Here is a 27453-nt window from a genome sequence, read left to right on the forward strand (position 1 = left end):
ATTAAGGCTTAATGGTGTTTCCTAAAGGGGGCTCTGTTAAACCTGGCAACGCAGCCCGCTTAAACCACCGTCACACTTGGCCGCAGTGCACGCTAGCTCCTTTAGCCAGCATGAGATGCAGGCACCGCACAATGGATCGTTTTTTAATTAAAAAAGGGCAAAAAGCAGCACAAAAGCCATGCTCATCCTGAATGTCTCACTATGATTGCAACAACAAACTACAAATACAACATGAAGAAAGTCAAGGACATGCATGCCAGCTTCCGCTCATCCCAGTATTAAGGTAGATGTGGTCTTAATTGAAAATGTATTGGCTGTGTTGTTTCTGTTTTTGTGGGATGTTTTATATGTAGAAATGAATATTTGCAAAAGGGGACTTTAGTATGTTGTCGTAAAAGTGGCTCTTCCTTTGATTTTGCTCTGTCAATGTGGCTCTTGTGAAAAAGATAGTGAGTATCACTGCTTTAAAGTATCCATCTCACATAGAATGATTTGTTTAAGTTAATGGTCTAACATTAATACGTGAAAATGAAATTGTAAATTGTTAGGAAGCCAGTCATAATCCAATATTTGGCATGAAAAAGTGAGATTTGGAGACTTGAAGCCAACAGTTCAATGACACACAGACTGTATAGTGAGATGTAAGTAACCCTTAAAAATATTCACAAATAAATACTTTAGACTTTAAAGCATTTTTATCATATTTTTCTCTGCAATTTTCACCGTCAAAACACTTTTGATGAACATTCTAAAAGTTTTTTTTATTTGAAAACAGACCAATTATTTAACTAAAGAAACAAACAAACATGTATTGTAATAAGGAATACAGACAAAAGTTTAAGATTTCTTTTTAATGTAAAGTGACATTTATTATGAAATTAAACTTTATTCATGAGCCAAAGGACTTTTATCACTGCATGCTAAACTCTCATAATTGATAAAAATGCAGTTTGCACTTTGTTTCATTCAATGTAGATGACATGACATACAAGAAAATAACAGGGTGGTGGTGGGGGGGATTTCAAGAAGTTGCACAAGGATTAATCTTTATGTTTTTTGTCAAGTGACATTTAGTATGAAATTAAACTTTATTCATGAAACACGTAGAGCCAAAGAACTCAGTATACATGCTTTTATGACTGCAAGCAGCACTTTATCACACAACTACTTACTCTGGTTAATCATGTATATGGCTACAAGCTGTCATAAAATTTAGTTCACCAAGATTCTTACTGACATTTGGGCAGAATCATCACACCATTTTCACACCTCTGACGCAGTGACTCTGGGCCGACACGGTATGTTCCTCTTTTACATTCAAATGCAATATGATCACCATGTTCTGAATATAGTTTACTGTAATGACGTATCATTTGAATATTATTTGCTTCCATGTGATGACTGTCCACAGTGCAGGGTTCTGCAAAATAAAAGAGAAACAGTGTTTTTGTTAGTAAAAAAAACACCACAAGGGTTGAATAAAAGTTCAGAATTGAATTTGCACGTGACCTACCAAAGAGAAATATTAATATTCTGTTTCTGATAATGCAAATACTGCACCTGTAAACTAATGATTGCCTTAATGTTTAATGTTTTATTCCTGTTTAGATCCACCAAGAACGTAAATAAGCTCAACACACAAATATTACATTCTACACTATATATACTAACCCCATTGTGGTATTACTATCATGAAGAACTTTATCTAGATACATTTCCCTTATATATTTTGATATTTTTTCTTGCTCCACATGTTTTTCATGAATTTCATGTTTTTTCTGAATGAGAAAATCTCTTAATGCTGCTTCTGAGCCCCTCAAAAGGAGCCTGAGAAAACGTTTAAAGAATAAAATTAATTCAAATATTAGTAAAACATCATCAACAAAACACAATGCAATTTTTTTGGATAATTTTTTAAAATTTATATACTGACCAAAATATATTTATCTTAAACTGCACAGACACAAAGTAATAAATGTAAGCCAACCAACACATTTAAGAAACATTCGACAGTTTATATCAAATCTTTTTTCAAAACTCTCTTTAAACTTTAAGAAAACTGAAATATTGTAAACATTGTTGGTGGATATAGGATTTCAACTTGTTTGGTTTCATAATGAGCAAAATGTTGTCAAATGATGACAGGTTTCATCTTAGCACCTTTTTATGGAGCCATGTTGAATGTTACCGAGGGATTTATCCAAAGCCTCTTTGTATCACTCAACTAATGGTGCTTCAGCAGATATGTGAGTTATCTATGCAGGAATAGTTGCCTAGGTTTCCAGAAACATACTTACAAACAAACATAAACAAAACCATTTAGGTTTTAGCAGAATTCTCATAAACAATGCAAAGATTGTACAATACGTTCAGTGGTTAGAATGGGTCGTCCAATAACCGGAAGGTTAGTGGTTCGATTCCCACTATCGCCACTCAAAAAGATTGGTGAACTGACAGCTGAAGGGGTGGCAGTCCACCTCTTTGTCACGGCAGAGGTGCCCTCGAGCAATGCACCGTACCCCCATGCTCCCCGGGCGCTGTGATTGGCTGCCCACCACTCCAGTGTATATGGCAACAAAAAGTGTCTCTCCAATACAGAATCATTGCAGTTTAACATATATAGATTTAACTGTAACTTACTCAGGCATTTTATCTGGCCAATCCATTGACCATCCACGCAGGTTATATGTGGCCCACCCTCCATTTTGTGGAAAGACATACACAGGTATTCAACTCTTTCATTATGTCTGTACAGTGGTTTCAGAGATTCTTTGATGTCTCCACCGTCAAGAGGTGGTGGTCCTGAACAACCAGCAGTACCTACAAGAATGGGGTATTGACAGAAAAAGCACAGTTAAGATATTTCAGTAATAATAATTACATTTTCACCTTGAATATTAAATCATGGGATTCAGTCTATATCTATCTAATTATCATGCATCGTTCACTAACCACCACAAAGTATAGAACAACAATTAGTCTGTCCCAGGGTAGTTTTATACCCTTACATTTTGGTTCAGAAGTTCATTCTCCATAATCTTGGCAAATAACCTCTAATGTGTTTGTTTGAGTTTTCTAAATCCAGTACTTCTCCCTACACACAACTCTTATTTTTTTGTTTCATATTTGGTAATCTGATCTTAATGTTAAGACTGGGTAGTTACAAAGAAAAAGGTTCTAGTTTTATATGTTTAGCTCGTGGAAAGTGATTTACATTAAATTATCACTTCAAGAACTTCGATGTCTCTGATCATTTGGTGACTAAATTTAAAGAGCTGTTGGTAACAACGTTTCCTACATCCATGCATAAATGTGTATCTTAACAGGAATACAAAGCTGAAAGCAGAAAATATTCACATATATCCACATTTTTAAAAAGATTACACAAAATACAAAAATTGTAGATAAATGAACAGCGTGAGTAGGCAAAATAATTTTTTTTCAAATGTTGCAACTGAAAACAGCATAATGATAATAAAAATCCTTTTTAAAGTATATTTGTAAACGTTGTATGTTTTTACCTGAACAGATCCGCATCCCCGTCCATTCACCGCGTTGACATTGAAGTTCAATTGTTTCTTGACTGCCAAACGAGCATCTGAATGTAACTCTTTCATTGTTTGCATAAGATGGTTTCTCCGTGGAGGCAAATTTTGCATTTTCAATATTTGGTTTATTACACTTTGTCCCTGGGAAAAAAAAAAAAGAATTAAACCAAAGTCATACATGAAGATTCCTGCATTACCTCCATGTCGATGGATTTAGATTTGTGTCTTTAGAGATCAATCATAAATAACATTATCACTTCAAGAACTTCGATGTGTCGGATCATTTGGTGACTAAACTTAAAGAGCTGTTGGTAACAACGTTTCCTACATCCCCCTCCTTTGAATTTCTTGTGTATACCTACAATTTATTTTTTTTTAAATTCCCAAATTATTACTTTTTTTTTAAATTATTGCTTTATTTCTACTTTACCTGCTATCACGAGTGGTCTTAATTTCTTATTCTAATCTTTTCCCCTTGGCTATTAGTCTAAATTTAGCTTTTGCTCCATACTGCACTTCGTGTTTTACCTGTTTTTAAAAGGTGCTATGTAAATAAAGTTGAGTTGAACTGAATGCAATATACAATGTCCTTTTTATGAGTGATCTATTTATTCATATTATGACAATATCTTACCCCTTAAGAGATTAAAATGTGTCACTCAGTTCAATTCAATTAAAGGCAGAGCATACACTGAAATCAAGTGTGATACATTTGATTAGTATATTTTTAACTTTTATTGACTGATTGGATGAAATTCTCCATTGCAGTTGCTTATTCCAGTTTTTTTGAGAAATTTTTCAGTTTCTTCTTAAATTTTTCAGATCTCATGTGGATGTTTATTATGCTGCTGCATCTACATTTTCCAGTTCTGTATCAGGGTTCAAGGGAGATTCAATCAGTGATGAGACTTGAACCATTCAATTATTGAAACTAATGCTGATTATACACAACCATTTTGAAACATTTACTGGTGAATGAATTTAATTAATGTGACACAGTAGCATTATATTTGTTCTCTTCAGTCTGAAGTGGCTGCAGGCTAATTAAAGTTAATGTAAGAAATATCTAAGACAATTCAGGCAAAGAGTCCATCATTTAAAAAAAATTGGGTTACCGAATTTAAACAGGATGGTAAACTACTAATATATAAAACACAATGTAGAATGTTCAATACCTTCACAAAGGGGTTTTGGTGTCCACCCATCTCTGGTGCATCTGGCCTCGCGGGTGCCGATTGGTTTCTCGTAGCCTGATCTGCACCTATAATCTACGGTGCCATCTAATTTCTTGTTCTCCCAGGAGGCATACCATCCATATACATGTTGGTTTATTGGATCATTGCACATAACCTCTAAAATAAGAAAAAACAAACTTATAGTAATCAAGATAAGTCTGATAAATATCATGCAGGGTTCATAAAACACCACAAAGAATAGAACAACAATTAGTCTGTCACAGGGACTAAAGCTCATGTAGTTTTATACCTTTGCATTTTGGTTCAGAAGTCCATTCTCCATCCTCTTTGCAAGTAACCTCTGCTGTGGTTGTTTGAGTGTTCAAAATCCAGTACTTCTGCCCACACATAACTCTTAATTTTCCTTCCGGTGCAAAAAGACTTTTGTTTGGAGGGTCGAATGTTGTTCCCGGAAGTGACAGATCTACTTGACACTTAATTGATGGATTTTCTGGAAATCAAAAAATATTATTTGTTAGTTTATTGTACAAAGACAGACTATAATATCCAGAACTTGATTTTTACAACTTGATGTAATAAAAGCATTAAATTGGTCAGATTATACTTCTGTCTACATGCAGGTGTTGGGCTCCAGACTGCTCTTGATCCTACTTTGCTGCATTGTGGATTTCTTTCATCAGCAGGTTTATACTCAGGATCACAAACAAAACTTAGGACTTGATGTTCTTTGTATTTTGGGGGACCACCAAGCACACGGCCATGTTCAATCACAGGAACGTCGCAATTTATCTCTGTTATGACACAAAACCATGAATACAACCACAACATTTGTTTAAAAAAAGGCAGATGAATGGTGATCACTGAATAGTATATTCTGAGAGTATAATTATACGCTGCATGAAACATTAAGTGGAAAAAATTCAGTGTAACTGCAGTAAAAAATGAATGACAACAGTTAGGTTGGCTTACATTTCTTTTCTTTTCTGCATTTTATTGACTGTGTTCTACAAAACTGATGTCTATATAAAGGCTCGCTTCAGATTCTTCTTTTTATGTTCTGCAATGTTAATAAAACTCTTGTGAAATTTTCAATACCAGTTAATGATAGCAAACTAGTTTATGATTCATTTCTAGGTTAAGATAGTATAGTTTGTGTAGGAATACACTCTAATTTGAACTGTTGGGCAGGTAGAAAGTGATTTTCATTGAATAGAAAATATCAATAAACATTAACAATCAGAAAATTGTGAAAGTATCATGGATCATTTACTCATATTCTTATCAAGAAAGACAGATGTTTTCCAAAACCCATTCATTAAAAGGTGTAACAATGCATTTTCAGACTAGCCAAAACTTATTGCATTTGGTTTTAATGAAAAATGTCATCAATAGTCTTTTAAGAACTCTTTTTTTTCCACACAGTGCAATCAGATGTGCAAACACCAGTGTTTCTCTTTGAGTAAAAGCAGCTTTTGATGCGCTTCATCCAAAAGCACAGACTTTTGATAATGTGCAGTGAAGGCCTTGCACATCCTCTTTGATCTTTGGTGTCCCCCACTTTGGGAATTGTTATTCTGAAGGACATATACACATACACCTCTGTACTCCTGCACACAACTCCACGGGATATAATTGTAGCAGCTAGTTTATTTGAAAGTCTGATTAAGGTGAATGAGACTAGTGGTTGTAGCAGTTAAATATTACATGACTCCTTACATCTCCCTTTGAAACAGTGCTTATGCTTGAAACTTGTGTGTGACTTAGTCCATGTGACGTAATCGGGTGAATGTCTTTTGTCCTTTGTGTGTGTGTGTGTGTGTGTGTGTGTGAGCCAGAGGGCATGTTGTATGCAGTCTCATAGCCAAGTGTGGACCTAAATGAGCCCAACTTGTATAATAGCTGCCAAATAGCGGTATATTATTGCTGCTTGCTCTGTGGAGACATACGTTTGTTGTGATGCTATTATGGCGTCTCTTCATTTCAACATTCTTGCTTAGCTAAACTGAATGAAAACACACTCAATGTGGTCATTTTAGTATCAGTTTTGCAGTTCTTGGGATTTTCTGTGAATGTAGTTCATGTCATTTTATCCCAGGCTGAATCAGTTTGAAAGGAATCACCATCTATTGTAAGTAAACATACCAGTGCAGGTTGGGAAGGGGGAATTCCACTGTCCACTTTGTAAGCACTGAATTTCCTCTGAGCCTTTCAGGGGAAAGTTGCCACTGCATTGAAAGCGTAATGTGTGTCCAGCTTTGATTGATTGACCCGTAGGTGGTAATCCAGCTACGAACAGATGAGGGTGTATAACACCAATTTCACAAGTGTTCTCTGAAAAAAAGGAGTTTAGATTAACGATATGATATTTGCATTTTGTTGCTTCGCTAACTGTTTGGAGGATTCATCCTGTGATTTAACTGTATTTAAATGTTTTCCCATTCTAAGTGATCCCTCTCCAGCGAGGCTGCTGAGCATCAAACTAAATACAGACAAAACTAAATATTAGCTTGAGAAAGAACAGGCAAAAATATTTTGAAGAAAATGACTTAAAAACACTGGTAATAGCGTCAGTGACATTGCTATTATTCTAACATTCAGAGTAACAAGTTGCTCTTTACCCCTGCAAGAAGGGACCGGATTACTCCACTGTCCATCTTTACCACATATCCCCACTGAACTGCCATCCAGATGTTTTCCTGGATCATCACAGCTGAATATGAGGACGTGATTAGGAGGTATGGGGCTGTTATTGTCTGGAAAACCTTCTATTATGAGCCCGCCCACTGCAGGAGGGCGGTCACAGCCAGACGCTGGAACTGAAAATAATTATTTGGGTCATGAAAGGCAAAATGTTTCACTGGGCAACATATTGAAATGAAAAAAACCACCAATTTTATCAGCAAATGTAGCAAAATTCCTTTTAGGATGTCTGCAAATCTTTCTTTAAAATTAGTCCTGCAGGCGTGCATGACACATTTATACATTAAAGCTGTGGCCGGCAACTTTTTTTTAGTCATATTAGCTTGAACTGTCATGGGATTGTGGAAGTAGAATATTAAATAGGCTGTTTAGGAAAAATAACCAAATCTGTAGCTTCCTCTGAAGCCTGTAATCATGCTTGCAAAAACCGAGCGCTCCCGGCTGTTTTTAACCAATCAAGTTAGGGTGGAGGAATCCTACCTGTCAATCACAGCTTATGCACACGCTGCTGAGCATGAGTCAGTTCGAATTTTCTGACTTTAGACTCGCAATTTTGAAAACCTGCCGACGGCAGCTTTGAATGCAATAACTGTACGTTGACATATGTTGTCAAACAGTTTCACTAATCTTCAGACTCTGTAATCTCTTAATTAAAGGGGCACTAGGTAGCATTTTCACCTAAAATTATAGCCTTCAGGAGTTTAACAAAGGTTAAACAAGTCAATAGTAAGCGAATGAAGCCTGTCTCGCTCCCAACAGGGGTCTGTATGCTGAAAATCCCATATGTAACTTCGGCAGGAGCGACCCGCTTCTGAAGTGTCGTGATGCGCGAGAAGAGTCGTTTGGGTTTACGGCACTTAGCTAGGTACTGTATGCAAGCTGTAGTTGTAGCTATGTGTTTGCTTGCGTTGAAGAGCCAACACCAAGCGTTTCCTATTCTACCTTTCACAGACTGAATATGAAACGTTCGATGTTGGCACTTCCCATCTTTGTGAAATTTCTCCAAGCGTGATCTTGTTCATCTACCATAGTGATCTGCGTTTTAGATCGTAAAGAGACAGGTGATGATGGTGCTCTAATTCCTCCTGAGTTCGAGACGTAGCCTAGCTTCAGAAATATACGGACTGACCTGATTATAATAAGAATAGCGTTTTGATCCGAACAAGAATTGTTATCTACAAATGAAAATTGATTAATTTGTGATTGTAATCGGAATAGTGTAGAGCTAGTCTGCGTTTATTGCGGCGTGTGTTGGTAGTGCCTGCGCACATCTGTCTAAGATGTAGCTTTTGTAAGTGTCTGCTAATACAAAGGAATCACTCCACGAATACACCATGATGAGGGAAGAATCCCATTCAAGATCAGCAACAGTCCATCCATACATCCATACATCCATTATCTGCCACTTGTCCAGGGATCGGGTCGCGGGGACAGCAGCCTGAGCAGAGAAACCCAGACGAGCTGTCCCCGGCCACTTCCTCCAGCAACAGTATTATAGCGTATTATCTTGAGTTCTCTCTTCAGAAAATCTCTGATTATAGTATCTTACGTGGGCAGTCTACACTTGTGAATCAGATGACCTAACTGCACTGACTAAATAACACAACGGTAGCATTCGCCACGATGGTTAGTTAGTGGGTGTGTACAGGTGGGCATTTTTACGACAGTGTAGAATTTCAGTTTGACCAATAGAGATCGCTATACTGCCGCTAAACTACCTTGTATCCCTTTAAACAATCTTTGGTATTACAATATCTTTTTTTATTTGGAATATTTTCATACATCTAAATTTGCTTTGGGAATAAGAGTACCAAAATGAAAAATGTAATTGTTCAGTCTCTAATTATTACTGTAGGGTCTATGTTAATGCCTACGTTTTCAATTAAATATGACAATCCTTCAACTGTACAAGATATAATACGTGAAAGGGGCATCTATAGTCATTAAGTTGGTGGTTACAAAAAGTCACTAAACTCACTGTAGCATGATCCCTGGTGGACTGGCAGCCAACCCTCATTAACACAAATGTAGTTGATGATCACATCCGATGTGTAAGCAGGTTCACAACTGAAGTGTATCACGTCTCCTACTTGATACTCAGCTTTTTGGCTTTGTTCGGACACCTGGGCATGAGGAACATCTGGGAGCTTTGAACATGCTGAAAAAGAGGGAGCGTCACAAACTCTAATCAGACATGCATAGTGATGTAAGAATGGGAAGGTGCTACCATTGTTCACCAAAGTATAGTTTCAGCCCAAAGGCACTAACTATAAAATGACACATTAATTACAATTTTAAATGGTTACAAAGAAGCTTTGATGTTGGATCTTGTTGCTTGATGATTGTCAATCTGTCCTCATCATGTGTTTGATAATGAAGCTCATTATTATCAATATATGCATGCACTACAAGAACATTTTCTGAAAAAAAAGCTGCTGAAAAGTATCTTTGTCATTGTTTTTATCATATATAAGACCACAGTTTATGACAGTCAGCCACCTGTAGGTTTAATCAATTTTACATTATATACATGCACACATGATCCATATGTTACCATCTATAAACCAGCTCGTGCACTGTGAACACCTGTTTTGGGAACACCAAACCTCCTTTGTGTCCAAAACTTTAATGTACGCCTGTGCATTTACTGTTAATGTAATGTATTGACTTCTGTCATGGTCCTTTATCTGACATCAAGCCTATATCATCAGGGATTGTGGAAATATGTTTTCTTCAGGCAGTCATACTTACGTTTCATCGGACCTGCAGTTTTGGAAAACTCAAACATAAACTACAACTGTCATTCAGTCAGAGGAGAAGGCAACATGAAGCCATTAAACTTACAAAAGCAAGTTCCTTGCCGGACCACATGCCAGCCCCGACTTGTACAGACAAACTGTGATGACTGATCTGATGTGTAACCAGAATCACATTCAAAATTGATCACATTCCCTTGGTGGTACTCAGCTTTTTTGGTTTCTTCTGACACATGGGCGTGGGGAACAGCTGGGGCTTTGGAACAAGCTGAGAGACAGACTCATGTTAACATAGAAAAAATGATTCAAACAATGCAACACTTACGGTCCTAGTATAAATATTAAGAGTACATAAAAATATTTCCTCTTTTCAACATATGAAGTCCATCTGACTGGCATTGGCAAAGCCACTGTTTGTGTTTGTAAGGCCGTACTAATGATAGGCATTAATCCAAAAATATCAACAGGAGCAAAATTTTGTTAAAACTAAAAAGAAAAAATTAAAAAGAAAAAGAAACAGATGTGATGTAAAAAGACGTTAATTTGTTAGAGATTATATGAAGCAGCTGATCTTCACTGATTACTTTAAATTACATTGATGTATTCCAAAAATAGATACATTTAAAACATTTCATAAACAACTATCATGCTATGCACACGGGAGTTTGCTTTTTGTATAAAATGTATGATAACCTAAATCACAACACTTAAGAAATGAAAGAAACAGGAGTTCATCCTACCATTCTGTGAAGAAACTTCCAGATACTCCCAAAGTTGGAGAAACAGAAGGATTAACCAAAGTTTCATGCTGTCTTGAATGTTCTTCTCTGAGAAGAGGAGTCACATTTGTGTCCTATTTAAGAACTCATGGGAGACATGGAGGGTGAAAACATGGACTTTCCTTTAGGATACGTCACATTGGCACACACACATGCGACCTTTGTAATTTTACATTCAAATATAACTTATCTACTTTTATAAACTGTATGAATCGTGTTCAAATGAAACCCTTTGCTTTGTAGTTCATGAGAACTGCCAGGGACTTTGCTCACAAACAGGCCATCGAAACACTTTGAATTTTGCTAAAGTTAACTATATGCATCAATAACTTTATGGGACTGTTTATTATTCAAACTAATAAATCTCCCTTATTTATTTTTCATTTAATATACCCCCAGGATATTGGGGTAAGTATATTGTCCTTAACAACACATATTACATAGTTTATACTGAATCAAACCCACTGAAACCAAGTTTAAAAAGAAAAACACTAAACCCTTCCAAATGTACTTTGCTCTTGTTTGCTTAACATTTGCTGTGAGTAACAGCGATCAATGTATCCCTGCTCTGTTTTTCAAGATGAGCTACATCATGCAGTGAGTAACATAAACTGGGGTGCTTGGATGAGTGGGTGCAGGTGACTAATGGTAATAAGGAACATGTTGTAATTTGGAATATTCAGAAAGGCAACTAATCATATCTACGGCAGAACTAAATGACAAAATAAGCCAGACGAGTAGCAAAATTAAGGAAAAAACAGAAATGTAGAGATTCAGACATCATGGCAGTTCAGAGCATTTTTATTTTTTTTACAAAAATGTTGCTTCAGTCAAAAAGCCACAACCATGATAACATTTATCTAATCTATCTTCTATCTATCTGCATGTCTGCCACATGGCTCCACATGAAATGAGAAACATCAGAAGAACTTTAGAATGACTTCATTCTAGTGACTTCACAAAGATGAAAAACTTCACAGAAAGATCGGTGACCAACCAAACATCAAGTGGATGAAGTGGATGTCCTTCCAGAACGATTCAATGGCATGTTTGATATAAACCTGCCCTCAACATATTCTGTTACATACAAATCACATAAACAGTCGTTCAAGTCAGTGGAAAGCAACACAGAGAGTTGACTCAGAGTAGCACATTTCTCCACTGACCATAAGCCAGCCCTCATTCATGCATGACACTATTGTTTTAATTGTTTCTCTTTATATTCTTTTATGTATTTCTAATGCTTCTTCCACTCCCTGCTGCAATGCTTTTATTTCATGTGAAGCACTTTGAATTGTTCTGTACATGAAATGTGCTATACAAGCAGGGGCGTGGCTACGGGGGGGCTGGGGGGGTACTGCCCCCCTGAGAAATGCCCTGTCCATACAAAGAAAACTGGCCAGAAAAAAGGCCACAATTTATTATCTCTGTTTGTGTCTTGTATTGATAGAATAAATGCAGGTGGTGATTTAAAAAAAAACATCCATCCATCCATCCATCCATCCATCCATCCATCCATCCATCCATCCATCCATCCATCCATCCATCATCTTCCATTTGTCTGGGGATCGGGCCGCGGGGGCAGCAGCTTGAGCAGAGAAACCCAGACGTCCCTGTCCCCGGCCACTTCCTCCAGCTCTTCTGGGGGGACCCCGAGGCGTTCCCAGGCCAGCCGAGAGACATAGTCTCGCCAACGTGTCCTGGGTCTTCCCCGGGGCCTCCTCCCAGTGGGACGGGCCCGGAACACCTCACCAGGGAGGTGTCCAGGAAGCATCCTAACCAGATGCCCCAGCCACCTCATCTGACTCCTCTCGATGCGGAGGAGCAGCGGTTCTACTCCGAGCCCCTCCAGATATATGCAGATACATGCTTTTAAAAAAGCATGTATCTGCAAAGTTTATAGCTTTGTTTATTTTTTGTTATCGAGTTTCCCCCCCTCCATAACCTTAACCCCTTGCTGCTGAAAAAAAAAGGCAATTTTCACATTTTCAGATGTTTTTGTTGTATATAATGATCTGAAATGCAGACTTAATGAAGGTAATGAAAAGCTGGAGTTGGCTGGATGTCTTGCCCCAAGTATCTACTTGAATTTAAACCCTCAATGGAGAATGTGGAGCATGTTAATTAAAATTAAAAATGAAAATTGATGGTCATGATTTATGCTCGTGTAACCATATTTTCATTACCGAATTTAATTATTACTATTATTATTATTATTATGTTGTTTATTATTATTATTATGCTTGAAATTGTAGTGGTGGTTTTCCACCGATTTTTTTCAGGTATTGTTTTCTGCCCCCCCAGATGAGTTAACTGCCCACCCACACATGCCATTCTGGTCACACCTCTGTATACAAATAAATTTGATTTGATTTGATATCCTTAGAAGAAAAAATAACATGAACACCACTGATGTCATGAAAATTTAGGCTCTTTGAACATAAACAAACATTTTTACAGAAAATATTTAAATTGTTACTTTCTACCACAATTGTTCAAATAAAGGGATGAAAGACAGTTTCATGTTCTTTGTTCAAATTTGTTTTCTGAGGAAAACTTCAAACTGTTGTTGATACCTAATTACCATCTACATCTCTGTTAGGAATGTTCAGGGAAATGTGCAGGATATTTGGTCTGCTGTTTTCTTGCAGTTGCTGTCCGTACATGTATGGACTTTCTCCTGGATATGCACTCTCATGGTGTGAAATACAGCAGGTTTGCTTTGAACTAAACCACTTTGGAGGCATGGCATAAATGCAAAAATAGCCCTGTTTACCTCACAGTAAGTTGTTAACGCCGGATGAGGCTCAGCTATGACTGTTTGTGTTTAGAACAGGACCGCATGTTTTTGAATTTAAGAAACATACACATCTGCAGCTTTAGTTTGTTGTTGTTGATGATGTCATGGAGCACAGAAGGTCTCAACACAGACTGACTGGTGGGATTGTAAACAACATTTACAGTTGTGAAGAGTCGAGGTGGAGAGCATAAAGGCCAAGGCTGTCATACCTCAATTTTAAGTCACCTTTGTTAAAAGCAGCTCTTAAACACGTAAAATACTTTTGTCTGAGGTTAACATTCTGTATTCAAAATTGTGCAGCTGAATTCCAGATGTTGGAAATTAGGTTAATCTTGAAGTTAAAATAATCTTAACAGGGTTAACCTCTTGTAATATTGGGAAAATCAGTTTGATTATTTTTCTTACTTTCTTTTTTATCTCATCTGAAATATTTATATGTCTTTTTGAGGAAAAAACAACAATTTATGATTAACTTGTCAAATTAAGTATATTAACAACTACTTAATTCCATTCATTTGTGAAAATGAAATTGTAAATTGTTGAGAAGTCAATTGTAATCCAATATTTGGCATGAAAAAGTGAGATTTGGAGACTTGAAGCCAACACTTTAATGACATAAAGACTATTTATTGAGACGTATGAGCTCTCCTGTACAATGACTCCAATAAGTAACTTGGAAGATGAAAAATATTCACACATAGGTATTTCAGACATTTTGTCAGCATTTTTATTTTATTTTTCTCTGCAAAAATCATATCAGAAACACTTTAAAACACTTTTGACTAACATTCCAAAAGGTTTTTGATTTAAAATCAGAGCAATGATTTATCTAAAGAAAAAGAAACATATTGTAACACAGAATCACCCATTAGTTGCCAGCTGCGGGTGTTTGGGACACAAATTATATAGAAAATATGTTGAAATATGTTGAACTTCAAGAAGAACAACAAGGATTAGTTTTCATGTTTTTTGTCAAGTGACATTTAATGTGAAATTAAACTTTATTAATGAATACATAGAGCCAAAGAACTCAGTATACATGCTTTTATGACAGCAAGCAGCACTTTATCACACAACTATTTACTCATTTATATGGCTACAAGCTGTCATAAAATTGAGCTATCCAATATTCTTACTGACATTTAGGCAGAATCATCACACCATTTTCACACCTCTGACGGAATGCCTCTGGGCCGACACGGCGTGTTCCTCCTTTACATTGAAATGTAATATGATCAGCATGTTCTGAATATAGTTTACTGTAATGACGTACCATTTCAATATTATTTTCTTCCATGTGATGACTGTCCACAGTGCAGGGTTCTGCGAAATAAAAGAAAAACAGTGTTTTTTGTTAGTAAAAAAAACACCACAAGGGTTGAATAAAAGTTCAGAATTGAATTTGCACGTGACTGCCTGCCAAAGAGAAATATTAATATTCTGTTTCTGATAATGCAAATACTGCACCTGTAAAGTAATGATTGCCTTAATGTCTAATGTTTTATTCCTGTTTAGATCCACCAAGAACGTAAATAAGCTCAACACACAAATATTACATTCTACACTATATATACTAACCCCATTGTGGTATTACTATCATGAAGAACTTTATCTAGATACAATTCCCTTAGATGTTTTAATATTTTTTTTCCATGTTCTTCATCCTCTCAATGAAATCATCCAGTTCAAAGGAAACTGAGAACATGAGTTAAATCTGCTATTGAGCCCCTCAAAAATAGCCTGAGAGCATTTTACACTGAACAAAGAAAATTAATAAATATATATTTTTTAAATCAATGACACAGAATGCAGCTTTTTGAATCCAGGATCCCCCTTGCTGTGAGGCAACGGTGCTCACCACCACACTTAAACTGTACAAACTATTAAACAATACTTAACATATCAAATGTAATGCCACCAGCACATTTCAGAAACTTCAACACTGTGTTGCATCAGATCATTTTTCAAAAGTTTCTGACAGTGAGTAACACCAAACTTTAAAACTGAAATATATCAAACACTGTTGGTGGATGTAGGATTTCAACTTCTTTTTTGGTTTCACAATGAGCAAAATGTTGTCAAAGGAAGACAGGTTTCATCTTAGCACCTGCCTATTTTTTATGGAGCCATGTTGAATGTTACTGAGGGATTTATCCAAAGCCTCTTTGTATATTATTGAAAACAGGACTGTCATATGATATTTTCTGTTATTGTGTACCGTTTACTTTAACAATTTACCCAGTTATGACCTGATGGAGCAGCACTATTACAATATTTCAACTATATTCAGAAGCAAGAAGGAAAAGTTTAACCTGTTTCTAGTTTCTCCAGAGGCTGAAAAATATTTAACAGACCTACAGAGCTGGGAACAAAAAGTGTCTCTCCAATACAGAATCATTGCAGTTTAACATAAATAGATTTAACTGTAACTTACTCAGGCATTTTATCTGGCCAATCCATTGACCATCCACGCAGGTTATATGTGGCCCACCCTCCATTTTGTGTAAAGACATACACAGGTATTCAACTCTTTCATTATGTCTGTACAGTGGTTTCAGAGATTCTTTGATGTCTCCACCGTCAAGAGGTGGTGGTCCTGAACAACCAGCAGTACCTACAAGAATGGGGTATTGACAGAAAAAGCACAGTTAAGATATTTCAGTAATAATAATTACATTTTCACCTTGAATATTAAACCATGGGCTTCATTCTACAGATTTACAAAATATTTAGACTTTTTTTTTACCTTTTCAGAACTTCAGAACAGGTCAAAGCAGGTTTGAAAAAAGATTTATCTTCCACGTTTTTCGCGCTTAAAAATTATTTTGCCATCTTTTGAGTGGAAGCTACCATATATTTGATGGAAATGGTTTGCCATTGTTCTCTTTTATTTTACTTTTGATTGTTATAAAAGCTAACTGATTAATAGGACAGTGTCAGGTCAAGCTATTTTAAAACAAGACTTGAAAGGACAGATAAGCAACCATTTTCAGATATTGTTTGCAAAAAACATTCAAACTTGGTGACTCTGGTCCTGTGTGAGAGCTAAGCGTGAGCAGCAATGTCCAGAGATTCAGACTGTGGGCAGTTAAGAGTACAAAGAAGCAGTAAGGTCAGAGACTGTGTCAAACCTTTATGTTCTAAAGTAGTAGCTCCCAATTGTTTTAAACCCTATGACACACCCGCTGGCCAGGGCTGAAATCTGTCAGCAAGTTACAGGCTCTTGTTTTTGGGTCCTGAAGGCTGCTTCCTACAGGTACATGGTGTTGAATGACAACATTTGGCCAGTTTGATTTCAACAGTGTATTTCTTTAATAAAACCATTTATATGAGCTCTTCCAGAAATATTTCTTTCACACTGAATCAGATTGAAGTTCATTGAGCTTATCATAACAGCGAACGTATCCAAAGGACTTGTGGCTAAATATAGGGGTTGGCTGCCAACGTTTCCTTTTTTTGACCCTGCATCAGCATTAGTAAAATTTGACTTCATTACCTCCTGAATCCTGTTGACAAGCTTAATGGATATGTGTGTAAGCACTTGTTTAATCTGCAGTGTAAACTGTTGTAGATGATCCATTCTAAATTTGCGAACAAAGGGAAGTGATTATCTTTGCACTGTAGAACTGAGAAGCACATAAAGTTTGCAGCAACCAATAACAGTCTTAACCTACAAACTTACTGACTATAATATAAGGAGAAAAAAGATCGATCCTTCATTTATCTCTTTTCATAACCTGGACATTATACTGATTTCTCCCACTCCCACTGGCCATTGACACACACAGTCCTACCAGCATTTGCACATGCTCCAATGCACTGATTCTCAATGACTTCACCATTCAAATATTGTTCTTTACCTGTAGCTGATTCCTTGTCACTTTCGCTCTGGACACACTTAGCTGAAAATACATGAAATTTGTTTTTCAAATTATGTCTTGGTGTCATGTTTTTCAATATTATGAAGACGTACATTTGTTCATGGCACTAGTTAAGTTATAGGGATGCTTTAGAATTGAGAGGCACATAAAGTTTGCAGTGCAATAAATGTTTTAACCTACAAACTTCATGAGTATAGTATAAGACAAAATACAAAAGAACACTAAATTCATCCTTCATTTATCTCTTTTTACAGCTTTCCTTACCTGGACAGTCTACTGATTTCTCCCATTTACCATAGACACATGTTGCAGTCCCTCCAGGAGCTGCACAAGTGTTTTTGCAACGATACCGTATGACATCATCATGAAAATATTCTTCTTTAACTGAGGCTGATTCAACTGTAAGTGTCTTATCTTCAAGCTTGTTGCAATAAGCTGAAAATACATGAAAGACACTCAAGTCAGTCCCTACTGAAATTGTTTTATGTCACACACATTTGTTTTTCAACTTATGTCTTGAGGGAATCATGGTTTATGTTGAATGCATAAAGCAAAATACTGTGTCTGAAAAGAGAGGCTGGGATTCACAGTCCAAAGTCATCTACCACCTAACTTTACCTTTAACAAAGAGAAGTAACTGCCATAACTATAGAAAATATCAATAACCTGTTCGACTAAATATTCATTATTATTCTGACACAAAACGACTAACTGTAACTGTAACAGCTCAAAACAGTTATATTCTTAAAGTTTTCTCGGAAACTTTGTAAATGACTTTTTTATTTACTTACGGACACATTTCATGGTCTTCTCCTCCCATGTCCCAGCTTGGCATGCAAGTGTGCTTTCTCCTTTCATCTTATACCCATTACGGCACTCATAAGTTATTGTAGAACCGGACAAAAATTCCTTCTGATATGGCATCTTAACAACTGAATTCTCAACTTTAGGCGGTTTGCCACAGGGAACTTCAATAGCTGCAAGACACGAAAACATGCACAGTATATATGTCTAAGTATTTTGTTTATATAAATGATCACATTAATATCAATAATAATGATAACTTACGAGTACAGATAGTTTTGAGTGTAATGCCACTTAAATCCCAATTTCCATCAACACAGTTAATTCTGCCAGTTGTAGTTCGGTATCCTTCATTGCAAGCAAAGGTTAAGCGTTGGGGATCTTGATTATTAGGTCCAGGAGTTGCTTTACCATTAGGAAAAACAGGAGGCTCTCCACACTTATTTTTTTCTAGAGGACAAGATTAAAAACCATTATACATGAATAATTAAATAAATGAAAATAAAGATAATTTCTACATTCTTATGCAAAACCACGAAAAAATATAAGAAGCTGAGAAATAGGAGCTTAAGAAAATTACAAGTTTACTTGTTTCTTGTCTACTGTACAGAGTTATTGGTACAAGGAGATAGAATTATTACTAATTTTAAAATGTAATTGCATCATTATTGTTTATTTGAAAATATTGTACACATCACCTTAATATTTGAATTCCACATACTACAACCCATATTGGTGGATATACTTATTTTTTATAATAATCTAACTAGTAAGACAAAAAATAATTACCTATACATTTTGGGAGTTTAGACCACACACCATTATCACATGTGGCCTCATCCCACCAGCCTTTGGTATAAAGCTTATAATTTTCATTACAGGAGTAGTACACTGCGCTGACAATTTGGCCAACTGCAAATCCGTTTTCAATTTCTGGTTTCGGACAACCTTTTCCTGTTGAGAATAAAAAAAGTTGTATTTAGTTAGCGTCAGCCAAAAGATAGCTGTAACTCATAATCAGCCATGTTCGTAGAGATGGCATTCTCAGTTGGTTTGTCAAGCCATCTTTTCTCATCTTTACCGGTAAAAAAAGTAGAAACATGCTAAAATGCTAAATTGATGAATGATCTAATTCATCTAGTTTCAATTAACATTAAAGCTAGGTAATGGGATTGTAATAATAGGGTAATAATCTGATGTATTAATTAGGTAGTTACCATGTAATTATCAAAGTAATAACAAAAAAAACAGCCTATTAATTAGAAATGGAAACAATAGGGGAGAAATAGTCAAAAACTAAAAGCTACAGGGTAATCAGTGCCAAAAAAACATTAAAAGATCACTAAAAGAGATCACAAAGAGATCATTTTGCATTAAGCTAAAGCTTCATCTGCCAGTCTTTGTTAAAAAGAAAGGCTGTAATTTACAGAACATATCATAAAATATTCACATATATACACATTTTTAAAACGATTACACAAAATACAAAAATTGTAGATAAATGAACAGCTGAGTAGGAGAAATGATTTTTTTCAAATGTTGCAACTGAAAACAGCATAAGGATAATAAAAATCCTCTTTAAAGTATATTTGTAAACGTTGTATGTTTTTACCTGAACAGATCCGCATCCCCGTCCATTCACCGCGTTGACATTGAAGTTCAATTGTTTCTTTACTGCCATACAAGCATCCAAATCTAACTCTTTCATTGTTTGCATAAGATTGTTTCTCCGTGGAGACAAATTTTGCATTTTCAATATTTGGTTTATTACACCGTGTCCCTGGGAAAAAAAAAAAGAATTAAACCAAAGTCATACATGAAGATTCCTGCATTACCTCCATGTCGATGGATTTAGATTTGTGTCTTTAGAGATCAATCATAAATAACATTATCACTTCAAGAACTTCGATGTGTTGGATCATTTGGTGACTAAATTTAAAGAGCTGTTGGTAACAACGTTTCCTACATCCCCCTCCTTTGAATACTCTGGAGTGCTCCTCCCCAGACTTTACTCCCCCACAAATGGATCACAGATGTCATTTATTCTCAGAGATTTATATTCAGAGTCTCTAAATCACCAAAAAGTCTGTTGGATCCCATACCAGTTTGGTTAAGGATGTTCTACCTCTGATCAACTCTTCTGTACTTGATCAAAGCAGTTTGTCTCTTAATAGTGTATGTACCGCAGACCTTTAAAGTGGCTGTAATGACGGAACTGTTTGGAAACAGCCTACTCTGGATCCTGATGTTGTATCCAGTCACAAACCAATATCCAACATTTCTTTCATTTCTAAAATTCTTGAATAAAGTAGACAACTCATTACCCATTGGCAGAACAATGTCTTATATGAAGCAGTTTGGTATGTCATACCATACTATATGTTACAACCAGAGTACTGACTGGTACTGCCAAGAGAGATCTCATCTCTCCAGTCTTGGCCTCGGTTCCCTATAAAGTTTAGAAAATAATTTAAAATCCTTCTCATTACATACAGAGCCACTAATGGACACGCTCCAACTTCTACAAAAGATATTATTCTTCTTTCTCACCCCACAAGAACACTTCGCTCTCAGCGCTCTGTTCTATTTATTGCTCCCTGAATCACTAGAACTACGTTTGGAGGCAGAGCCTGCAGTTTTCAGGCTCCCCTTCCAGTGAAACCAGCTACCTGTTTGGGCGCAGGACCCTGACACCCTCTCAGCTTTTAAATCTGAGCTTCAGTCTTACCTTTATGAAAAGGTATTGATATGCTTGTGGTCTATTTGTTTTAATGTACTCTTCTTGTTTTTCTTGAGTATACCTACAATCATTTTTTGAAAAAAATCCCAAATTATTATATTTTTTTAATATTTGCTTTATTTCTATTTGACCTGCTATCACGAGTGGATTTTAATTTCTAAGTCTAATCTTTTTCCCATGGCTATGTGTCTAAATATTCTTAACTTTTATTCACTGATTGGATGAGATTCTCCTTTGCAGTTGCTTATTCCTGTATTTTTTGACAATTTTTTCCCAAAAAATCATGTGGATGTTTGTTATACTGCTGCATCTACATTTTCCAGTAATGTTTCAGAGGAAACGTTGGTGAAAGGGAGGTTCAATCAGCAATGAGACTTGAACCCTTTCCCCTCAACCATTTAGTCGTTATAACTTGCAATTGACAACAAGGTTGAGAATTACTCATTTTCTCTTGACCACTACTATTGTAGACCTATTTTAAATATCATTCTCAGTTATGATTCAATTCTTCAAGCTAATACTGATAATGCACAACCATTTCGAAACATTTACTGGTGAATGAATTTAATTAATGTGACACAGTAGCATTATATTTGTTCTCTTCAGTCTGATGTGGCTGCAAGCTAATTAAAGTTAATGTAAGAAATATCTAAGACAATTCAGGCACTGCTGATGCGTCTGTCTCCTCAGAAGGAGAAGAGTTAGAAATCTTAAGGCTGGTTTTGTGTCACATTGTTCCAGTGAAGCCATATACAGCATGAAACAGATTTTGTAGCCCCAGACTTACTGAAGTGTTCTTGTCTGTTTTACTCAAAGAGTCCATCATTTAATAAAGATTTTCATCATAAATGTGCAACTAACAGTTGAGATGATTTTTAAATCATTAAGAGACCAAATTTAAACAGGATGGTAAACTACTAATATATAAAACACAATGTAGAATGTTCAATACCTTCACAAAGGGGTTTTGGTGTCCACCCATCTCTGGTGCATCTGGCCTCGCGGGTGCCGATTGGTTTCTCGTAGCCTGATCTGCACCTATAATCTACAGTGCCATCTAATTTCTTGTTCTCCCAGGAGGCATACCATCCATATACATGTTGGTTTATTGGATCATTGCATATAACCTCTAAAATAAGAAAAAACAAACTTATAGTAATCAAGATAAGTCTGATAAATATCATGCAGGGTTCATAAAACACCACAAAGAATAGAACAACAATTAGTCTGTCACAGGGACTAAAGCTCATGTAGTTTTATACCTTTGCATTTTGGTTCAGAAGTCCATTCTCCATCCTCTTTGCAAGTAACCTCTGCTGTGGTTGTTTGAGTGTTCAAAATCCAGTACTTCTGCCCACACATAACTCTTAATTTTCCTTTCGGTGCAAAAAGATTTCTGTTTGGAGGATCGAATGTTGTTCCCGGAAGTGACAGATCTACTTGACACTTAATTGCTGGATTTGTTGGAAATCGAAACATATTATTTGTTAGTTTATTGTACCAAGACAGACTAAAATATCCAGAACTTGATTTTTACAACTTGATGTAATAAAAGCATTAAATTAATCAGATTATACTTACGTCTACATGCAGGTGTTGGGCTCCAGACTGCTCTTGATCCTACTTTGCTGCATTGTGGATTTCGTTCATCAGCAGGTTTATACTCAGGATCACAAACAAAACTTAGGACTTGATGTTCTTTGTATTTTGGGGGACCACCAAGCACACGGCCATGTTCAATCTCAGGAACGTCGCAACTTATCTCTGTTATGACACAAAACCATGAATACAACCACAACATTTGTTTAAAAAAAGGCAGATGAATGGTGATCACTGAATAGTATATTCTGAGACTAAATTCGAAATAGAATCCGAAATAAATCCGAAATAAAACTTAATTGCAGTGAGAAAGGTATGCGTGGGGTTAGTACACTATTGTATTGAAGCACTCGATACGGCAGTTGCAACAGTCTCAGGATTAAACGACTATTGTTTGGATAGGAACTAAAGTTTACACGTCTGTTTCCGCAAACCCCGCGGATTGTCGGACCCCTGAATGAGCCATTTTAATCTAGATTAATCTAGATTAATTTCAAGATTTCAGTGAGACTAATCTAGATTAAAAAAATTAATCTATTCCCACCACTAATTAAAAGACATATCAATCTCAATATGGTGTCCTAAGGTGGCTATTGAGTGTTTGGGGGTGTGTGGGTTTTACTTGTCAGTTGCTGAGTAAAAGCTTGTGTAAAAGACAGCCTCTATGAAGCTTTTTGTTGTAGTTTTTTCATTCAACTTTACCTTTGCATGTTGGAACTTCACCACTCCACTTCCCTGTTTCATCACAATGAATTTCTGATGGCCCAGTCAAGATTTCATCGTTGGACTTGCAGTTAAATCTAAGTATATTGCCATAGGTTGCGTCGTCTGGATCCCCTACCACATTCACATTATCTTCCACACGAAGGACCGGACATTTTTTTACTGTTAAGACAAACATTGAAAAATGAACTGGATTACCAAAATACATTCAAATGTATTTAGCTTTGAACAAGAAGGTGTAATGTTTTTGGATGACTATAAAATGAATACAGGGTTGCATTTCGCTCTCTTTGACAAAAACTGAATGAGTGAGATCCTTGAATGCAATGCATACCTTCACAAACTGGAACAACACCATCCCAGCCCTTTGCCGTGCAATATCGGTGGTTTGTCCTACTGACCATTTCGTAACTGAAATGAATAAATAATCATACAAAATAATTATTAAAGGAAATGGCTTAAAAAAGGATAATCCAGATTAACAGCAAATGTACACAACGTGTATATCTGATAAGATGTATAAGGAAAAAGAAAAATTATCCCACCCATCACGGCAGGTGTACACGACACGCGACCCAAAGACAAAATCGTCTCCCCCCTCGAGTAGAAAATCTGCAAACTGCGCATCGCCAGGATGACCGCATGGTTTTGCTGAAAATATAGAGATGACAAGAATTTAGGTCAAGATATTGTTGTAAATAATATAATGTTTCTACCATTTAATAATAGTGGCATGCACTCTGTTTAATGTGTCATGATATGGATAGAAAACAGTGTATTTGATAAATTACATCTAAAATGGGGTTACATACAGTGCTATAAATATGTATATGCTCCAAAAGTGGTATCTTAAAGCTAAAAAGGCCGTAACTTACGTTGGCATGTTGAGCTGCCCCGAGTAGGTGACCATCCATTCTCAGAACAGATCATCCTGAAAAAGCCACTGAAGCCAACATTGCAATACACTCTCACTTGACTTCCACCCACGTACGTTTCTTCCAAAGCAGTTGTGTCAAAATTTGAATCATAGTGCTGGCTTTTTAAAAACTCTTCACGTGTACAATCACGAGCTGGAGGATAGCATCAAACAAAAAATGAATTTATCCAACTTTGTTTGTTTATATCATAAAATAACTTAGACGCTAAAACAAATTACAATATCATAAGATTTCTGGGGCTTACCTTTCACTAAGGTCAGTGTTTGCATCCACAGAAAGAGAACAAAGCTTTTAAATATCAAGTGCATTTTACCTTCATTACCCTGTACCACCAAACAGAACAGAACACAAGACACTGACACACTATTATATATGGAAGGAGCTTTGGATTTCACAGAAAAAAAAAGTTGCTCAATGATTACACAAGTATGTGCAGCCTCCAATGGTAGGCTCAAAGATAGAAAAGAGGACGTGACCACATTGTACCATATATGAAACACTAGACCCTCGACAAAACATTGGAAGCAATAGAATGTCCTTTTAATATTGGTGAACAGATAAATAACACTTGTATTCCAGTGCAAGTTTCAAAGCTCAATGAATCGAGAAAAAGGATTATGAAAAATAAGTTAATCACACAGATTATTGGGATTTTTAAAATGTAGTTTTATGTCACTGTGTGGTTACTAAGTTTATCATTCAGTAAAAAAAAAGCAAAAAAATAAAAAAAAAACATTTCCTGTAAAGGTTTGTTTGTGTTGTCTTTTATCTTTCTGGTAATAATTAGCTGGGAATCAATTGAGCAAATAAAGGTTATTGCATTACAGAAAGTCAGCTCAGGCTATTCACATTTACGGTAGGAAAAGAGAAAGAACTCAAAACGTAGTTTAGAAAGTATGATCATGATAGTCTGCAAAAATAATAAAATAATAAAAAAGTAAACAAATAATTCATAGTCTGACCTCAGTTTGGAAACCATTTAAACAAGATGTCACTGTTAAGTAAAGCAGGATTTGCCCTCATTTCTCAATACTTCATGCAATTTGCACAATTCTTTTGAGCAGGAGTTACACTTCCACATATGTTTTATGAATTCAACTCACATTGCAAATACATCTGGCATGTATTTGTAATAACAATCTGTTAGTATATGCAAACAACCCCCTTATGAGACAGAAGTATGTGAACACCTTATTTGTTTTCCTCTATTTCACATTTCTCTGATATAAAGCTGGATTTATACCTTCTAGATAATTACAAAATTAGCTATATGATTTTTCTACACAGTACTGTAAGATAAAGTGAATTTATTGCTGTTGTGTTGAGCCATTTCTATTGACAGAAGATTGTGAAGGCTGTGGACTTTACTAAATGTGTCCCTCCTCGACTGCTAACTAAAGACCGAAGGTCGCTCAGACACTGTTAATGAAAAGATGCAACTTTTCTGTAATATGTGCCCGTAGCCTTATCTTAGTGTTTCCATTAGTCCCACTTTACCCCTGTCAGCTCTGCAAGCTTGTCCAGTTTTCTGACAGTGATCTCTCTCAAGAGAAAGAAAAAGTTCAAACTGTCTCCTCCCTGCTCTTCATTTTGGTTGCGCACTGCATCTGTGATGTCTCCTCTTCGTCTCTAGATTTGTGGTCTCTATCCAGGGATTTTCTTAGGCTTTGGAAGGCTCAAACAGCCACTCCCATGTGTAAACAACTTCCCTCCGGACATGATTACAAATTATGATGTTCAACAGTACCAAAATAGCCTGCAGAAATCATTCCAACAACACATTCCAAACCAGTGTAGAAAAAGGTTTTCAAATCAGTATTTTGAAAATCTCAGTTAAAGATCTAAGACTAAGTTAAATGGTGTATAAAAATGTTAAACCACATACAACATCTATTCCAACAGCATGGTTGTGTATTAGATGTGTCTGTGTGCTTTCTGTGTGCTGGACTGACCAGTCTGCAGTCCAGACTAGTTGAAAACGTTTGATGGATCATGAAACTCAAAATCGAACGGTGACAAACCCAGGACTGTTGCACATCTAGAATCCTATATCCTATAACACAATTTTACACTGCGGGATTGTGATGAAGACTCAGATATTACCTATTGATAATTGCATCTAATATATACCACTAATATAATCACAAGGCACAGCTGTTTGAGGAGTTGCTCTGCAGTGACCCCCTGAGGAAATTTCTATTTTAGTATACACCTCAAGGAAGTTAATTATACAATTGTTTCACAGCCCTTTTCAAGCAATTTTTTTGTTGACTTTTGTTTATCAAGTGAGTGACTGGGCCAAGGTTTAATCAGATCCATCTTAGTTGCTCATTTGAATGTATTTGTAGGAAGGATTTAATGAACACTGGCAGCCTGTCCAGAGTGTACCCCGCCTCTTGCCCGATGACCGCTGGGATAGGCTCCAACCCCACGGATTCAGCGGGTATAGAGAATGGATGGATGGATTTAATGAACATGTAAAATAAATAGAAAAAAGACTCGTGCTACACAGAAAATTCATACATTATATAGCATGGATCTCTTAATAGGCAAGGCAATTTTATTTGAAGAGCACAATTCATACACAAGGCAATTCAAAGTGTTTTACAGCTACATAAAATCACAATAAGGCAATAAAATCATTCCAAAAAAACATAAAAAATAATCAATTAATTAATTAATTTAAAGGTGAAGAGTGCAGATAAAATACTTTCAGGTGTCATATGCACTGCTAAATAGAACTGTTTTCAGCCTGGATTTAAACATTGTCAGAGTTGAGGCCTGTCTCACATCTTCTGGAAGACTGTTCCAGATTTTAGGAGCATAAAACTGAAACGCAGCCTCAGCTTGTTTAGTCCTGACTCTGGGCACCAGCAGGAGACCCCTCCCTGAGGTTCTCAGAGCCCGAGTTGGTTCATATGGTTCTAACATGTCAGAGATGTACTTTGGCGCTTGACCATGAAGAGACTTGTACCCGAGCAGAGCTGTT

General features: G+C 36.3%; 2 protein-coding genes across 2 annotated transcripts; both read right to left on the reverse strand.

Annotated features, from left to right (window-relative positions):
- Window positions 1-1229: 1229 nt before the first annotated feature.
- On the reverse strand, window positions 1230-11007 carry LOC142400767 (complement factor H-related protein 2-like). Its single transcript, XM_075485969.1, has 7 exons — window positions 10941-11007; window positions 10289-10468; window positions 9423-9602; window positions 7363-7560; window positions 6887-7075; window positions 2641-2820; window positions 1230-1420 (listed from the first exon to the last, which is right to left on the reverse strand). The coding sequence occupies exons 1-7, from the start codon at window positions 11005-11007 to the stop codon at window positions 1230-1232; spliced, it is 1185 nt and encodes a 394-aa protein (XP_075342084.1).
- A 3378-nt stretch (window positions 11008-14385) lies between these two features.
- On the reverse strand, window positions 14386-24826 carry LOC142400766 (complement factor H-like). The gene is made up of 16 exons (XM_075485968.1): window positions 24709-24826; window positions 24402-24596; window positions 24072-24177; window positions 23861-23937; window positions 23506-23688; window positions 22786-22968; window positions 22467-22658; window positions 22157-22333; window positions 20077-20244; window positions 19254-19418; window positions 18729-18914; window positions 18452-18637; window positions 17925-18095; window positions 17640-17681; window positions 16214-16393; window positions 14386-15102 (listed from the first exon to the last, which is right to left on the reverse strand). The coding sequence occupies exons 1-16, from the start codon at window positions 24770-24772 to the stop codon at window positions 14912-14914; spliced, it is 2466 nt and encodes an 821-aa protein (XP_075342083.1). The 5' UTR covers window positions 24773-24826; the 3' UTR covers window positions 14386-14911.
- Window positions 24827-27453: the final 2627 nt, after the last annotated feature.

This window comes from Odontesthes bonariensis, chromosome 15 (assembly GCF_027942865.1).
Source record: "Odontesthes bonariensis isolate fOdoBon6 chromosome 15, fOdoBon6.hap1, whole genome shotgun sequence".
In the NCBI taxonomy this organism is placed as follows: domain Eukaryota; kingdom Metazoa; phylum Chordata; class Actinopteri; order Atheriniformes; family Atherinopsidae; genus Odontesthes; species Odontesthes bonariensis.

Bases quoted from the DNA above. Each gene is read 5' to 3' on its own strand.
- LOC142400766 (XM_075485968.1), bottom strand. From the start codon at position 24,772: ATGCACTTGATATTTAAAAGCTTTGTTCTCTTTCTGTGGATGCAAACA. The intron at 24,178-24,401 runs GTAAGTTACGGC...CTATATTTTCAG, and splicing joins GGGCAGCTCAACATGCCAAC to CAAAACCATGCGGTCATCCT. The intron at 20,245-22,156 runs GTATTGAACATT...TTTTTTTCCCAG, and splicing joins ACCAAAACCCCTTTGTGAAG to GGACACGGTGTAATAAACCA.
- LOC142400767 (XM_075485969.1), bottom strand. From the start codon at position 11,007: ATGAAACTTTGGTTAATCCTTCTGTTTCTCCAACTTTGGGAGTATCTG. The intron at 7,076-7,362 runs GTAAAGAGCAAC...CCTTTTTTTCAG, and splicing joins TCCGGTCCCTTCTTGCAGGG to AGAACACTTGTGAAATTGGT. The intron at 2,821-6,886 runs GTATGTTTACTT...CCATTCTTGTAG, and splicing joins CCCCTTCCCAACCTGCACTG to GTACTGCTGGTTGTTCAGGA.